The following is a 17,456-nucleotide window of genomic DNA, read 5'->3' as shown; positions in this document are numbered from 1 at the left end:
ATGCCAAATTACCGTTTAATATCCAATGGTGAGGTGGGGTTACGGGGATAGGACGGGGGAGTGTACCTGGATAGGCTGCTCCTTTAGAGGGTCGGGGTGGACTCGATGGGCCAATAGCCTCTTTCAGCACTTTAGCGATTCTATGAAGAGGTAACATCCTTTCCGTGCCCACCCTGTCAATACTGTTCAGGATCTCACATACTTCAATCACTCACTCCTCACTCTTTTAAACTCTAATGGAAACAAACACAGCTTTTCCAACCTATACTCATTAGATAACCCGCTCTTTCCAGCTACCAATCTAGTTAACCTTCTCTGAACTGCCTCCACCAAATTTACATCCTTCCTTAAATAAGGAAACCAAAACTGAGCACAGTATTTGAGGTACAGTCTCACCAGTGCTGTGTATAACTGAAGCATCCTTACTTTTATGTTTAATTCCTTTCTCCATAAATGAGAGCATTCCATTAACCTTTTTGATTACATGCTACACCTACATACTAACCTTTTGTGACTCATGCACGAGAGCAATTGGATCCCACCGCACCTCATATCTGTTCTGTTTAATCCAACAGTAATTAAGTAATGTTCTGCCTTTTTATTCATACTGCCAAAGTGAACAACTTTACACTTTCCTACCTCATAGTCCATCTGCCAGATTTGTGTCCACTCACTCAACCTATCTTTATCCATCTCAAACGACAAATGTATCAGCCTTGTCTCAGTGGCAGCACTCAATCCCCTGAGTCAGTAGCTCATTAAATGAAGTCTCAGACTTCAGCACATAACCCAGACTGACATCTCAGTGTTGCAGTGTCAAAAGTGCCGCTTTTTGAATGAGATCTTTATCCACCCTCACAGATGGGTGTAAAATATCCACTGTCACACTACCGTAAGTAATAGGCGAATTCTCCCTGCCTCCTGGCCAGCATGAGTCCTTCAAGCAACACCACCAAATAAAGTTAACTGGTTCTTCATCTAATTGTTCTTTGTTTGACCCTTATGTGGACTTTGACAGTTGTGTTTGCCCATAAAACAACAATTCAAGTTTTCCCTCTTAACACTTCACCATGATCCATAACAAATGGAGACTTGGATAAGGCCCCTGATGGTTCTGGAACTGTGAACAAAGAACAAAGAGACCAAAGAAAATTACAGCACAGGAACAGGCCCTTCGGCCCTCCCAGCCTGCGCCGATCCAGATCCTTTATCTAAACCTGTCTCCTATTTTCCAAAAGAAACACTGGACTACACTGACCAATGTAATGTCACCCTTTTTGTTCTTTTAGCTTAAGGCAAACAGATTCTGTCCTTGATTCCTGTGGGACATCCTCTTTCTCCACCACTGTACTGCACTCCTTAATCAATGCCGCCACGCCTCCAGCTTTTCTTCCTGGTGCGGGAATTGAACCCGCGCTGCTGGCCTTGTTCTGCATCACAAACTAGCTGTCTAGCCCACTGAGCTAAACCAGTCTTTCTTGTGGGTCAGGATGAGACTGTGCCTTCCAGAGTAAAGGAAAGGATAGAAAATCTGGTAGGTGAGCGAGGAGTGAATGGTTCTCTCTGTGTTGTGCTGTTGCCATCTATCCGACAGATAATCTGGAGTTTGGCTCTGTGGCATTCCATGGCAGCACTTGCTGTCTCAATTTATAATCCTCTCCTGCAATTCTCTTTTCCTTATTCTGCATCATTGCATCTACACCATTAAATCTTTAATGGTATAAAAAAAATCATGAAGTATTGACAAAATATGGAAATTGGTCTTCCTTTGAATGCATAGGGAACTTATTAAATTGCACTGCTTTTTAAATATGTATTTTTGGTCAAACTACATTTCAATAAAATGATTTATAACAATTGTAAATTATTAATAAAATGAATATTAATTATTACAATCCCAGTTGATGTTATAACTGGACAGGAAGATCCTGGCTTAAAAGACAATTTTTATTTTTTGTTTATAAAATGTGGAGGAACAGAAACACAAGAGTGTTAATTGGTTTCAACAACAAGAAAAGAAAAGTATTTATTGAACATGAATAGTTGGATTATGATACAATACTCCTTTACTCTTCCCTTGGCTTAACAAATACACCCAGATTTAAAGATTAACATGGATTACAAAGTCCATCTTAAACTATAATGTTCTCACTAACACACAATCCCAGTTAAGCACATATGATGACTCTGGCCAGATAGACACACTCCACTCGGAACCCAAGTTAGTGTCTGTGGATTTCTTTTCCGAATCCTCCAGATGATGATCACATGAATTTCCAAACTCCACTCCCAAAAACACGTTTTAAAATCTTCTCTCATAATCATGCTTTCCCTTAGTGGTTTGCATTCAGAAATCCAGTCCAGGTTTTAAAGTGACACTTTCAAACTAAATTTCCACTCCACTTTTAACAGCGAATTCAGTCCAAGATTTCACACCAACCCCTTCAGGATTTCTTTGTCTTAACTGCTGTGCAAGCTGCTCACAATTGATTTAACTTTCGATTCCCAGGTGATATTAAAATGACATGAAACGTTTCATCTACCTCTGGGTCTGCTGTCCGATTTTAAATCTTGTTATTATGATTAACTCTAATCAAAGGACCTTGTTCATTCTTCCTTGAATTCTTCTGAACATTACCTTTGTCTCTGCTCTCTTAAGTTCAGACTTCTTAGACATCTATCTGTCCCAATTCCCTGATAACTTGTACTTTAGGAAGCCTACCTCTTTGCAACACCCCTGTCCTGTCCATCATCGCTTGGCAGAGTTGAGAGCTGTTCGTTCTTCAGCAAACTGGCTTCCTGTCAAAACTAAGAACAAAGGAAGATTTAGTACATAGAACAGACAGTGCAGAAGGAGGCCATTCGGCCCATCGAGTCTGCACCGACCCACTTAAGCCCTCACTTCCACCCTATCCCGGTAACCCAATAACCCCTCCCAACCTTTTTGGTCACTAAGGGCAATTTATCATGGCCAATCCACCTAACCTGCACGTCTTTGGACTGTGGGAGGAAACCGGAGCACCCGAAGGAAACCCACGCAGACACTGGGAGAACGTGCAGACTCCGTACAGACAGTGACCCAGCAGGGAATCGAACCTGGGACCCTGGCGCTGTGAAGCCACAGTGCTATCCACTTGTGCTACCATGCTGTACTATGGCCTCCTATTGCTAAGCACTTCCCACATGTTTATGCGTTTCAATTTATTCTTCATGCCATAACCCTCTCTAACCACTAATAGAAACCCAAATGGAACTTAACCAACCCTCACACATGCAAACATGAAACTAATTAAAAACGTTACCCTTATCACGGGCTTTGTCTGGGCGGGCAAGACCCCGCGAGTAAGGAAGGTAATGCTTGAGCGGAGTCGGGGAGAGGACGGGCTGGCACAGCCAAATTTTAGCAACTATTACTGGGCGGCTAATATAGACATGATCAGGAAGTGGGTGGTGGGGGAGGGGTCGGTGTGGGTGCGCATGGAGGCGGCTTCATGTAAGGGCACCAGTTTGAGGGCGTTGGTAACTGCGCCTCTGCTGTTCCCGCCGGCACGGTACTCCACCAGTTCAGTGGTGGTGACAGCCTTGAGAGCTTGGGGCCAGTGGAGGCAGCATGTGGGAGCAGTTGGAGCATCGGTCTGGGCCCCAATCTGTGATAATCACCGCTTTTCCCCGGGGAATATGGACGGGGGAGTTCCGGTTATGGTGGAGAGCAGGGATTGAGAGGATGGGGGATATGGTCATAGAGGGGAGCTTTCAGAGTGTGAGAGCATTGGAGGAAAAGTTTGGGTTGGCAAGGGGAAACAAATTCAGGTATTTGCAGGTTCGGGACTTACTTCATAAACAGGTGTCAACCTTCCCACTCCTACTGCTAAGGGGGATTCAGGACAGGGTAGTTTACAGAGGGTGGGTAGGAGAAGGGAGCGTCTCGGACATTTATAAGGAGCTATGGAGTTGAAGAAGACGCAGACCGAGGAGCTGAAGCGCAAGTGGGAGGAGGAGCTGGGAGGTGAGATAGAGGATGGTCTATGGGTAGACGTGTTGAGTAGAGTCAACACGTCTGCAACATGTGCCAGGCTCAGCCTCATACAATTTAAGGTTGTTCACCGGGCTCACATGACACTGGCCCGGATGAGCAGATTCTTTGAGGTGGAGGACAGGTGCGCAAAATGTGCGGGAGGACTGGCGAACCATGTCCACGTGTTTTGGACATGTCCAAAGCTTAGGGGATTTTGGCAGGGGTTTGTGGACGTCATGTCCACGGTGTTAAAAACAAGGGTGGCACTGAGTCCAGAGGTGGTGATTTTCGGGGTGTCAGAAAACCCGGGAATCCAGGAGGATGAAGAGGCAGACGTTCTGGCCTTTGCTTCCCTGGTAGCCCGGAGATGGATACTATTAGCATGGAGGGACAAAGCCCCCAAAGTTGGAGACCTGGCTATTGGACATGGCTGGCTTTCTCTGTTTGGAGAAAATCAAGTTCGCCTTGAGAGGGTCAGTTAGGGGTCACCCGGAGGTGGCAACCGTTCGTCAACTTCGTTGCGGGAAATTAATCGTCAGCAGACGGGGGGGGGGGGGGGGGGGGGGGGGGGGGGGTGGAATAGTTTAAATGAGAGTAGGGGGTCAATAAGGGTGGGACCTGTACGAGAGGTAAATGGCTTTTGCACTATGTTTATGGTTTCATGTATAATGTTTATTTTGTTGCTGTTACTATACCGAAAATACCTCAATAAAATGTTTATTAAAATAAAACTTTACCCTTCCAGGCACAGAAACATTAAATTAAACCCACTTAAAAATGACACCTTCTTTCTCGTGTTCACCAATACAAATTTAAATCCCTCAAAATTAGCTTTTTCCCCCCTAACACAATAATGTGAATGCTGTGAGAGAGTGACCTCCTGTACATTTCCATGTTCACCAATGACATGTGGGAAGGCGCAGCTCAATAAAATGCAAAAATAAACGGGTGGAATTTTCAAGACTGCAGTTGAATGGTGGGAGAGCAAGGCAAGGCAGCAGCAGGTGAAAAGTCAGATTCTCACTGGCGTAAAAATGACTGCAGTGATGTGTGCACGTACCTGGTCTAGTGGGTCACCATTCCCGCTAGAAACTGGTGTGAAACTGTTTTATCCCATTAACATGATGCTGATGAAGGCTCAACCAATAATATTGCCCCCACCTGCCTAGTCAACCAGATCGCCAGTGGGTTTTCACGCCAGTCCAAAACTCCTCTTGACCAACATGGCATGCAAATGTCATACTTAGCTGTAAGAAGGGCTGGGGAAACCTGCAGAGATTGGAAGGATGGATGGGGGCCTCCAGCAACCAGACACTGGAACAACATGTGTACCAGTGGGTGAGTGGAGCATCTATGACATGGATCTTCTGAGTTCAGGAGAGCTTCTGAGCTCAGGATCTTCTAGAAGGTGGATCTTCTATCTTCAATGGTTGGTCAGTTGATGTGTAGGCACCTTTAAGTATGCCACCCAGATGTGATGGCAAGGCACGGGCCATCAAGCCCACCCTGATACGAAATATGTTGGAAAACCCCCAGCTGCACAATTAATTAGGCCAGCATCACGCATTATGGCATAAATTTACAGTGACCTCCATAGTGGGAAGCTCTCCCCATTCCAGCTCCAACACAGGACTTGGTTCCAGAGACTAAAATTCCACCCAATATCTTTGAAAAATAAATAATTTTAATAATGCTTCCCTGACTTGTTAATCTGACATGAAATACATCTAAATTGTGCACGTCAAGCTGTATTCATTTTTGCTATTTTTAAAATGAACTTTTCCTGAAGTAAAAAATGGTTGCTATAGATCACATAACTCACAGGATGGAACATTTGTTCTGAAAGCTTCCAATAGGAGTTACAAGAAGAAAAGAGTACCACTATTATCCTTGTGGAACTCCACAACCTATTGTAAGCACATCATGATCATGAAACTATTGGACTAGCAGAGATCAAATCTTGTTATTCCTGCAGAGGTGTGAACACACCCATCTTACTTCTGGGCTGTCAATTATTTGCATCTTTATAAGCTTCCCTCTCTAGAGAAGTCACAGGATCTGCCCAGACAATGGTTCGCTCAAACAAGGGATGAAATTCTCCGACCCCCCGCAGGGTTGGAGAATCGCCTGGGGCCGGCGTAAATCCCGCCCCCGCCGTGGCCGGAATTCTCCGCCGCCCGGGAATTGGCGAAGGCGGGAATTGCGCCGCGCTGATCAGTGTGCCCCCCCCCCCCCCCCCCCCGGTGATTCTCCGGCCCACGATGGGCCGAAGTCCAGCCGCTGAGAGGCCAATCCCGCCGACCTGGTTTAAACCACCTCTGGTGGCAGCGGGATTGGTGGCGCGAGTGGGCCCCCGGGGTCCAGAGGGGGGCGCGGGACGATCGGACCCCGGGGACCCCTCGGTGGCCTGGCCCGCGATTGGGGCCCACCAATCGGCGGGCGGGCCAGTGCCATGGGGGCACTCTTTTTCTTCCGCCTCCGCCACGGCCTCCACCATGGCAGCTGACGCAGCGGCGCATGCGCCTCCACCATGGCAGCTGACGCACCGGCGCATGCGCGAACCGGTGAAGGCCTTTCGGCCAGCCCCGATGCCGGGCGGCGGGCGTCAAAGGCCGTTGGCGCCGGTTTTGGCGCCAGCTGGCGTGGCGCCAACCACTCCGGCGCGGGCCTAGCCCCCAAATGTGCGGAGAATTCCGCAGCTTTGGGGAGGCCCGACGCCGGAGTGGTTGGCGCCACACCGCTACGCCGGGACCCCCCGCCCCACCGGGTAGGGGAGAATCCCATCCTCAGCATGAATGGTGAATTATTGGAAGCTAATATTATAGGCCATAAAACAGACACCAGACCCAGACACCAGATAAACATCCCTTTTGAAATCATTGTGGCGGAGAGAAGTCACATGACATGGATAAGTGTGTGGTCACGTATTTTGGTCAAACACAATGGAAAGGCAACTTATTATCTAAATGGTGAGAGACTTTGGCGTGCTCTGATGCAGAGAAATCTGGGTGTTCTCATGCATGAGGCACAGAAAACGAACATGAGGGCAGCACGGTGGCGCAGTGGGTTAGCCCTGCTGCCTCACTGCACTGAGGTCACAGGTTCAATTCTGGCTCTGGGTCACTGTCCGTGTGGAGTTTGCACATTCTCCCCGTGTTTGCGTGGGTTTCGCCCCCACAACCCAAAGATGTGCAGGATAGGTGGATTGGCCACACTAAATTGCCCCTTAATTGGGAAAAAAAAATGAATTGGGTACTCTAAATTTATTTTTTTTTATAAAAGAAAACGAGCATGAAGGTGCAGCAGATAATAAGGAAAGCAAATGGAATGTTGGCATTTAGAGCAAAGGGAATTGAGTATAAAGGTAAGGAAGTGTTGTTGCAACTATACAAGGCATTGGTAAGACTGCACCCGGAGTATTGTGCACAGGCTTGGTCCCCTTCTTTGATGAAAGATGTCGTGGCATTGGAGGCAGTTCAGAGGAGGTTCACTAGATTGATTCCAGCGATGAGGGGTTTGTTGTATGAGGAGAGATTGAGCAGTTTAGGCCTATACTCTCTAGAGTTTAGAAGAATGAGGGGAGATCTAATTGAGGTATACAAGATGCTAAAAGGTATGGATAAAGTAGACATGGAGCTAATGCTTCCTCTTGTGGGGCATTCTAAAACAAGAGGTCATAATCTTAGATTATAGACAGTGAGCAAATTTAAGGAGGAAGTTAGACAGATTTTTAATTGGTAATGGATTGAAGGGTTATGGAGGACGGTGGAGTTGAGGCCAGGATGGGATCAGCCACGATCACATTGAGGGTGTTAGGCTCTGGAGGCTAAATTGCCTACTCCTGCTCCTAGGTCATGTGTTCTAGGGAGGAGACGCTCTGTCTGATTTCACAATCCAGCTCTTGGGCTGTAACATTGTAGGTAGCCGATGAGGAACATATCAGCCATGATAGAATAGTGGCACAAACTCGATTGGCCGAATGGCCTAATTCTGCTCTCATATCTTATGAACTTATGACTCAATAGCCAATTTGAAATCTCTATATTCAGTTGAGAACTGAGAAACAAGCAGTCGGATGATTAGCTCCAACCTGAAAAGAACAAGGCTGCCGGCTGACCAAGCAGCGAGGAACAAACCTCAGCTCCCTGAAGCCCGTTCAGCTAGAAGCCGCTGGTTTGTGAGTCTGTGTGTGTGTGCGTGAGTGAGTGTGTGTCTGTGTGCAAGTGTGTGTTCATTTGTTCTGGATGTCCCCCCCCCCCCCCCCCCCCCCCCCCCCCTCCAATGATTAGAATGTAGCATATACTCACTTTCTGCATTAATCGTGAGAGATCACTGCCGGTTAGGTATACAATGGGACACAAACTGAGGGATTGGGGACATCGACCACGTCCTGCGTTTCAACATGCCTCTGCATGAGAGGATAAAGACATTCATTTGACCTCTCTCTCATGTCCATGGCATTCCCATCTATGTTAGCAACAGGGTGTTGAATGAGTACCACGGAGCCCCCATGGAGGTAAAATGCTTTTGTTTATAATGTATAGGTAATTCACAAATGCACTAATGACAGCAAAGTTTCAGTCCATATGTTGAATTTTCATTCCAGTGATGTTGATTCTCGAGTATATATATATTGGGTTAGTAAACACATAGTTGACTGGTTGGTGGTCAGTAGTTGAAATGTTCAATGTGATGCACCATGTGCTTGCCCCAAAAGAATGCGATGATCTTATCCAGTGTCTTGAGAAATGGTTCAATTTAAATTTTCAACATAGACTGCTGCCTGTTTCATTTAATAGGGAATTGACAATTCCACACAGGGTGTTAGTGTCATCAATTATCACCTTAAGCACACCCTGTAGAGAGGTATGTTCCCTGCCTTCATTTTGAAAGCATAGATTATGTAGATATAAACAAATTATTTCAATTAGACTACAACTATAAATCTAGAAGACTCATTTTCAAAATTAATAAGCCTTAAACAGCACTTGAGATTTGAAGAAATAGTATAATTATGGATACAGGAACAACGCTTACTGCAAATACAATAGTACTTTTTAAAAAAATGTTTTGGTTAAAATCTGGTTGGAAACAAGACAGAAATCTATAACGTTAAATATTGTCTGAAATAATCAAATTGTCCTTGAGGGAAAAGGGACAGAATTTTCCTATTATTCTCGCCGGTGGCATCGCACCTGCTGCGCAAGGAAACTCCCGCCCCATAATTGGAAATTTCCTTACAGTACCATCACCTCCATCATAATTTCACTGGAAGTGCAGCACAGAAATAGAGTTCTTCCACACTTCCAATGAGCTTATGGTGGCAGAGTGGGGAGTACTTCCATCCAGTAGCCCATGTGCTGCTAGGGTTAAAGTGCAATATTCTGTGCAGAGGGAAGCAGGTCAGTATTGAATCGGGGAAATGAATAAGCATTCTGGAATATTGGTTAATTAATTTAGAGAATTAGAATGCATTTGATGCGCCATTACCTTTAGGACCTAAACTAAATGAATTTGATCCATGAAAGGGTCTATGAAGGTTTGTGTGATTTTGTTTTCTCTCCTTGCTGTATGCTCTTGAAGCATTTGTGTGGTTGGTAAAATTGTTTTGAAGACATGTTTCCTGGACACAAACGCAGCTACATTTCTTTCAAAATGTCTGCATGGAAGAGACAGTTTTTCAAAATTAATTCTAATCCGTGTTATTTTTGCTCTGTACTAATTAAAAGTCCTAATTTGCCTGAGATGACCACACATAAAGCAAGTGTCTCTAAGCGTACTCAGAATGGTAATTGAAGTTCCCAATAAATTGTCATTCTAAAATATGTATAACATTTTAATCTCTTTCTGTGGTAAGAGTCTGCACTGAGGAGCCTCAGTGGAAAGTGACATGGTTGTCACACAACACTCAGCATTCGTCTTTAATCTTGACTCTTAACCAATAGTTCCATGGATCTCTGGTAGGGAATATATCTGTCGCACTGAATAGCAAGTTTTGGTTAGCTATTGTCGAGATAGGAAGATCTTGGTCCAGAAATGCGGTCCAAGATGTAGCAGGCAGTTTAGGGGTTAAAATGACTGCTCGCAGCAGACTCAGGGAGATACACCCACAGCCTGAGTTATCTTGTCCCATTCAGACTTAACCTTGTTAGTGGGAATACACAGGATGGTCCACTCAAGATCTGTTGTCATTCAGGAGAACCTTATTTGCACAGTCTGATGACCTTTTTGTCCATCAACAAAGGATAGTTGCATATAAATAGCATTTTATATAAACAAGAATGGGCAATCAGCCAAGATAATGAGAATAAATTCAAGTCTGACCACCTCAGGGCAGAACTTTTGTTTGAGGGGGTTGGTGGAGCTGAGAGAGAGAGAGAGAGAGAGAGAGAGGATATGCTGTTTGAATAGTGAGAGACAGAGAACGCTGTGGAGGTCACCCAGTGAGGTCATGCCGAAAGCTGCTCCAGATTACAGATTTTCAAAAAGGTTTCTAAAGGAACTTGGCTTACGGCAGAGAATTGCTTTGTAAATAAAAGTATCATCTTTGCCTGCCTATGTAAGTGGAATGAGAGCTGTATGTTTATTGGACCTGTTGTCTAATGGGAGCTAGTGTTTTAAGGTTAAGAAACTGCATGTAATTTGTTAGTGTTAGCTAAGTAAAAATTTAAATATTGTTTTCTTTTGTTTTGTTTTAATAAAGTTTGTTATAAAATAACTCCTATTTCATATATTATCACTCGAAGAATGAATCGATCTTTCTGCGCCGCATTAAACCCTAAAAGCGTTATGGCATCTGGTCCAGCATCTTACTACTGTTGAGAGCTGACCAGGCATCCATAACAGTATGTAGCACTGTAATGAACAGACTAACCACAGAGGCAGTAGGATTGTTTAATTATGCTTAGCTTTGTTGCATGATGTATTAGAATCAAGTTATACCAATGTATAGCTGATATGAAAAACTGGTAAAGTAACAGTCTCACAATGAAGGATGCTCTCTGATGACAGCCATCTTTACATTTGGATTGGGTTAATTGTTATAGTATGTCCTCGTCTTCTCCCAAGACTGAGATGGCCCGTGATTAACAATGAGTGCTGCACAAAAGTTGAAAAGATTAGGGGTTACCAAAAAAGAAGTTTGTGGTGTAATTGTTTCCGAAAATTCTTTTTGGGATTAGACTCCAGTTGACTGAAAGCAATGGCTGCCAGTAATGGGACGGGAAAGGGTTGGAGGACAATGGTGTGGGCAGATAGCTGTAAGTTCACAGCCATAGGCATGAGGAGTTTGAGGAGAGGAATTGTACAGTTGAGGTGTACATGAAGATGGGAAGGAGCAAGGACAGGGAGGGATTTAAAGATAAACATTATAATTGAGTGATATGATGTAAATACTAGGTCATTTTAATTGAATATTGTATTTCTAAAATACCTTGTGAAACTGTCAGCTCATTTAATCAATGTCACCTTCAGTAACATTTGGTTTGACTGTATATTTCTTTATTATTTTCTTTCCAGGAACCTGGGTGACATTTGGAGGTCAGATTTCTGATGAGGTAAGAACAGTTTTCTTCATTTAAGAGTGTGGCAATTTTTGAAGAATTAACTCATTCTGTTATATTTGGAACTAACATTTCTGAAGCAATTGTAAATGAAACAGATTTGTATTTGTAGTGAAATGTACAATTCCAAGTGAAGGAGTTCTCTCAATTCTGGCACGTATCTGCACCGGTAAAGGTGGAACAGAGGCCCATGCTTAAAGAGGTGGAACAGAAGCAACTTCGCTGAAGGATTGCTGGGTAACCTAATGGATAGGGAGCAAGAGGTTGAAGGTGAATAAGTTCCAGTACACACACAACCTATGCCTACTCTCACTAGGCGTGGTTTCTGCAGAACGAATTGGGCAGAATTTTACAGTTCTGTTGGCAGGTTTGCAGATGATAGAAACTAGAAAATAGAAGCATGAATAGGCCATTCGGCCCTTCAAACCTGCTCCACCATTCGATATGATCATGGCTGATCCTCTATCTCAATACCATATCCCTATGCAATAATATTGCTAGTCACCTTAGAGAGTAAGATACAGGTTGTGGCTGTTGACAGGATGAAATTACTTTATTCTATCCTGGGGACTCTGTCAGAAAGATAATAGCACAAGATACTTTCTACTATTCAGGCTGTATGCTGATACATTAACAGTTTTCTTATCATCCTCGGGCCTTCGAATATGAGTTGCCATGAGTTTGTTTCAGATAAAATTCAGTTTGTTTAATACAAAGTTGGCATCCAAACAACAGTCTTTTTTCATTGACATTTGTGGAGAGGAACACAAAATAATGAAACAATTCTTCCTTATATGAACCAGAGGTGCGGCTCACAGCAATATTTAGACTGGGTTACAAGCAAGACAAGAAAATATATAGTGAGTGCCTGACTCAGTTTATTAATTTTACAATGTCTTAAAATTTGAGGTTAGACATGCACTTCAAATGGAGACTACATTAACTTCTGGAAAAGTAAATTAAGATCTCAATTCAGAACAAATGGAGTAAAGCTGTTTATAACTAACACATTGTTTTCATAGATTAGAACATATTCGGGATATTCTGTAGCCATCTGCTTTGGATGCAATCAGTGATCTGGATGCAAATTGAAGCTGAAATTATTCTTTGAGAAGTTTCCACTCAAATTAATTGCATATTTCTGAGCGTAACACATGCCTGAAGCAGAACAATTGAGCCGTGTCTCAATGTATTTTTTTTTAGAAATATTCCTTTAAAATGATTCTTTGCTGTAATGAAATGTGGTTACCTGGTGCAGTTTGATTATACAGTTGAAAATGGGTTTATCACGAAAAAATAAGCATCTTTAGTCTTGGATGGAATTTTCCCAGGCAAGGGGAGGTGGGTTTGGGTGTATGCAGGCATTAAACCGTCTAAAAGTGACGTCTGATCAGAATCCCTATATCATCCTGCCCTTTTCAGGATTTGCCCAGAGTGAGATTGAAGGCCAACATGGACTGCCCATGCAGATGGTGGATAAGTAATTTAAATATTCAGATAGGTCATTAAGTACGGTTTCAACTCTCAATTGTGGATTTCCATGTTACTTGAAGTGGGATCAAGGAATTGAGTGGAGATCTTAACAATTCCTGAGAAGCAAAGCGACGTAACTTTCAGGAACTCTCCTTTCTGGAATATATGTTGATGATCAGGTTGGGATTTCCACTCATGTAGTTGGATTGAATGGTGAAGTGGTTGAGTGTACTCACTAAACTCCAGTGAATGAGGTGAACCCTGTTGAGGCATGGTTTTCTTGAGCAAGTCTCTTTCTCTTTTCGTTCAGTTAGCAAACTAACTTCATATTGCCACTGTAAATACATACTGACCTTCCTTGAATTAAAATTAAAAAGTGTTTCAATGTATAGCATTCAATTTAAGGTATCAAAAGGTTTCTTGCAGCATATAAGGATAATCTTCCAAGTGTGATGCTGAATTCTGTGTCCAGTCTCTTGCATGCAAAACTGCCTCTGCTGATTAGGCTGACAGCTCTTGGAGGCAGGCTTCCATTCTCAATTGGGTGACAGTACCAGCACCAGCCTCCCAATTGTCTCTGGCTGGTAATATGCAGGTGCCTGCCTGGATGGGGTCAGACCTGTTTTTAATCCCAGTGGTCTACCTACTTACCTTCGGTTGGAGTTTGAAGCATAGAAATAGGAGTAGGAGGCCATTTGGCCCTCTGGGTCTGCTTTGCCATTCATTATGATCATGGCTGATCATCCAATTCGATAGCTGGAGGAATATCCAGCTATTTAGTGACCTAGCTTGTAATGATATATAGATAGGCATAACACTAAAGGGTTAATTATTACATCTCAGTGTAATTCAAACACTAGAGGGCACCACCAGTTCCCAGTATAAATATCAAAGCTCAGGGAATCTTGGGTAGTGTTAGCAGAGGAGAGAGATAGATCAGGACTAGTTTGGATTAGAGAGAAGTAGCACGTTTACTTTATTAGTAAATGCTTAATCATAGATTATTGTTTCACAGACTCAGTCTTGCTTTATTAATAGTTATAGCTCTGTAGAGTGTGCAAACTCTATTTAATTTAATCGTTATTCAATAAATTAGTTTTGCTTCAAGTTAGAGATTGGTGATTTCTTTATCATTGCATCATCATCAGGCCATTCTGGACTACGAGGCAACGAGTAACGACACATTAGTTAAAAGCAGGGATGTACTTCTGAGGCTTTATAAAGCACTAGTTAGGCCCCATTTAGAATACTGTGAGCAATTTTGGGCCCCACACCTCAGGAAGGACATACTGGCACTGGAGCGGGTCCAGCGGAGATTCACACGGATGATCTCAGGAATGGTAGGCCTAACATACAATGAACGTCTGAGGATCGTGGGATTATATTCATTGGAGTTTAGGAGGTTGAGGGGAGATCTAATAGAAACTTACAAGATAATGAATGGCTTGGATAGGATGGACGTAGGGAAGTTGTTTCCATTAGCAGGGGAGACTAGGACGCAGGGGCACAGCCTTAGAATAAAAGGGAGTCACTTTAGAACAGAGATGAGGAGAAATTTCTTCAGCCAGAGAGTGGTAGGTCTGTGGAATTCATTGCCACAGAGGGCGGTGGAGGCCGGGACATTGAGTGTCTTTAAGACAGAAATTGATAAATTCTTGATTTCTCGAGGAATTAAGGGCTATGGGGAGAGAGCGGGTAAATGGAGTTGAAATCAACCATGATTGAATGGTGGAGTGGACTCGATGGGCCGAAAGGCCTTACTTCCGCTCCTATGTCTTATGGTCTTATGGTCTTATAGTACAAAGTGTAATATAACATAGCTGGTATTGGTGAAGCCATTATAATAATTTACTGATTGTAGTTCCTTGTTTTACGAAGGAAGAGAACAAGCTGGTTGTGGTATTACATTATTATATTTAACTGGTAGCCAGTTCCAGAATTGGCTATCGAACAATTAAGGACATATTGGGGCAGTTGGCAAGGAGACTAAACTGATTGATGGTTCATGCTGTCTCAAGTTTGCTTCCTCCTTTTTCTACGAAATAGCAACGACATTTCAGATATTGCCAAGCACATGACTGCCGAGGGCCATTGGTCAGGAAATATAATCCCATGCTTGAAGGAAAAGTGCTGAATGAAAAATGGAAAACACTTTCTGAAGACAAAGTAGTCAGACATTTCAGAACTGCAGAGCTCAGCTGTCTTTTGTATTTACAGGTGGCTGAGCAGTTGATGACAATTGCCTATGAACATGGAATAAATTTGTTTGATACAGCAGAGGTGTACGCAGCTGGCAAGTAAGTGAACTGCTTCACTCCGAGACTGTGCATAACACAAAAGAAAAGCAATCACTGTCACCAAACTACCGAGGTTGTATCAAATTCTTACATTTGAGGTTTTATCATTAAACAGATATTTAAAAACCAGGCCCAGACTTTCAAAACCTTTCAGATGGTGGAATTCTTTTTGCAGAATTTCCCCTTTATACAAAATCCTTTTGTATGTTTTTTCACGTTCAGATGCTTATTTTATACAAATGCAGCATTTTAACATTTTTTCACAACCTGTGCATAATTATTCTATAAGCTGCAATGACAATTTTCAGTCTGAAATTACTGTTTCTCCCTGACCCCTCTGAATAAAAATGGTATAGACCAGAAACTGATGTTACATTGTGATTCAACAGTGATCAAACCATTGTCCCATCGATAAGAATATATGAATGAAATATTGCTCGTTTGGTTCGAATCATGGCCAGGTGATTGAAGCCATATCCTTACTGTAAAGATAGTTCAACTTTCAAATTGATCTTGGACTTTCGTAGGTTCTAACATGGTTCAGAATGAAAATGAACTTCCTCAGATTCATGAGATCTCACTGTGATGTGGGGCTCCATTTTTCTTAGATTCATGATACCTATACACAGAACATCTGTCAAACCAGACATCGTTTTGTATTGGAAAATAGATTTCATGCTAATCGCTATATTACTAATTATTATCTGATTGTCCTTCATGAGACATTAATCCCTAATAGAGTCCAGACATTAATCCCTAATAGAGTCCTAAGAATTCAATTTGCATTTTAAATATACTATCTGGCTTTAAATAGCTAGAATCTGAGCCATTCACCATTAGCGATAGTAAATTAACCACAGAATTTAGTTAAGATTAATGAACCTTGGGATACAGGAAATTCAAAACATTCAGCTCGTGTCCTTTACTTCAATTAGCATCCGGGTCTTTAATCCTGCTTTGGACTCTATGGGTGCAATATCGACTCATACCCAAAACCAATCCAATATGAAATCGGCAGAGAGACTGAGCTGGCTGTCCAAATCTAGTCCCAAACTATTTTTTGGTTTGGGCCTCATTTATCAGTTGTAGCTGCCGAATAGCTATCCCTGCTGCAGAGTAATGGTGAGGTAGGCTATCAGGTGACGTCTACACAGAACAAGCCAGCAGATCAGACTTTTGAGGGTAGAGATAGTCAGGGAGGTTGGGGTGATTGGGATTGTTGGGGGGGGGCTGATGTGGGTGATGCTATCATGGCCTGACAGCAGGCTGCACTTTCCCGTGAGCCCAGGAGGGGCATTTTTGAATTGATTTTAATGGTCCCTTTATACCTGCTACAATTGGACTGAATGTACATGTTGTGGTCGTTTGTACTTGAAAAATTGCAAACATTATTGCCATAGGACCCCAATTTGCATCTTGGCACAGTTTCCTGCTGGAACCATTCGTGCCAGCTGATCACCCATTCACTTCAGAAATATAGCAGCTGGTTCTTGGGCATCAGTGGGGGAAACAAATTTTTCTCTCAGTTTTTGTTTCTCAGGCAAGGAGGCTGAATTTTAAAAATTGCCTCTTGTGTGGCTCCACTGTAGGCATATCATTACAAATCAAGCAAAGTCTCCTGAATATTCCTAACTAAATGACTTGCTCACCAGAATTTATTATTCTATCCCAAGATTATGCTGGGTGCAGATTTCTACTGATTATGCAGACGTGATTTACAATATTTAAACACCTTCCCATTTTAACTGCCACTGGGTTTTCAGCAGGAAATTGCACCAACGAATTAATTTCCGCCTGTCAGCAGTACAATCAGCCAAGCTTCCTTTCAACCCCACACGCTGTCTTCTCACCCAGAGCAGTGGAACATCGCTTGATTACAAGGTGGGTGACAGGATTAGGTTCCTCCTCATTCAGGAAGGCAGAGGTCTGGGGCAGGGAAACTAAGTTTACCTTGTTCTGGTAGCACTCCTGATCCAACAAAGGAAATTAGTGCACTTACTTAACTTTGCTGGGCTTACTCTGTTATTCAGGCTTGGCCTGATGGCAAAGCCACAGTAGCTTCCTTGTTCAGGCCTGAGTTAAAATTGCATTTGGAATAGTGGACATGAT

The 17,456-nt window shown here is 43.1% G+C and overlaps 1 protein-coding gene across 1 annotated transcript in view; it reads left to right on the top strand.

Annotated features, from left to right (window-relative positions):
- kcnab1a (potassium voltage-gated channel, shaker-related subfamily, beta member 1 a) overlaps positions 1–17,456 on the top strand; it is a 319,323-nt gene that overhangs the window by 158,805 nt on the left and 143,062 nt on the right. The window contains exons 3-4 of the mRNA XM_038815181.1: positions 11,534–11,571; positions 15,268–15,347. Of these exons, the coding sequence (XP_038671109.1) occupies positions 11,534–11,571; positions 15,268–15,347 (118 nt within the window). The remainder of the gene's footprint in view (positions 1–11,533; positions 11,572–15,267; positions 15,348–17,456) is intronic.

This window comes from Scyliorhinus canicula, chromosome 13, assembly GCF_902713615.1.
Source record: "Scyliorhinus canicula chromosome 13, sScyCan1.1, whole genome shotgun sequence".
Classification (NCBI taxonomy): domain Eukaryota; kingdom Metazoa; phylum Chordata; class Chondrichthyes; order Carcharhiniformes; family Scyliorhinidae; genus Scyliorhinus; species Scyliorhinus canicula.
The sequence above is the reverse complement of the archived record's forward strand: the minus strand, read 5'-3'. Positions and strand labels throughout refer to the sequence as shown.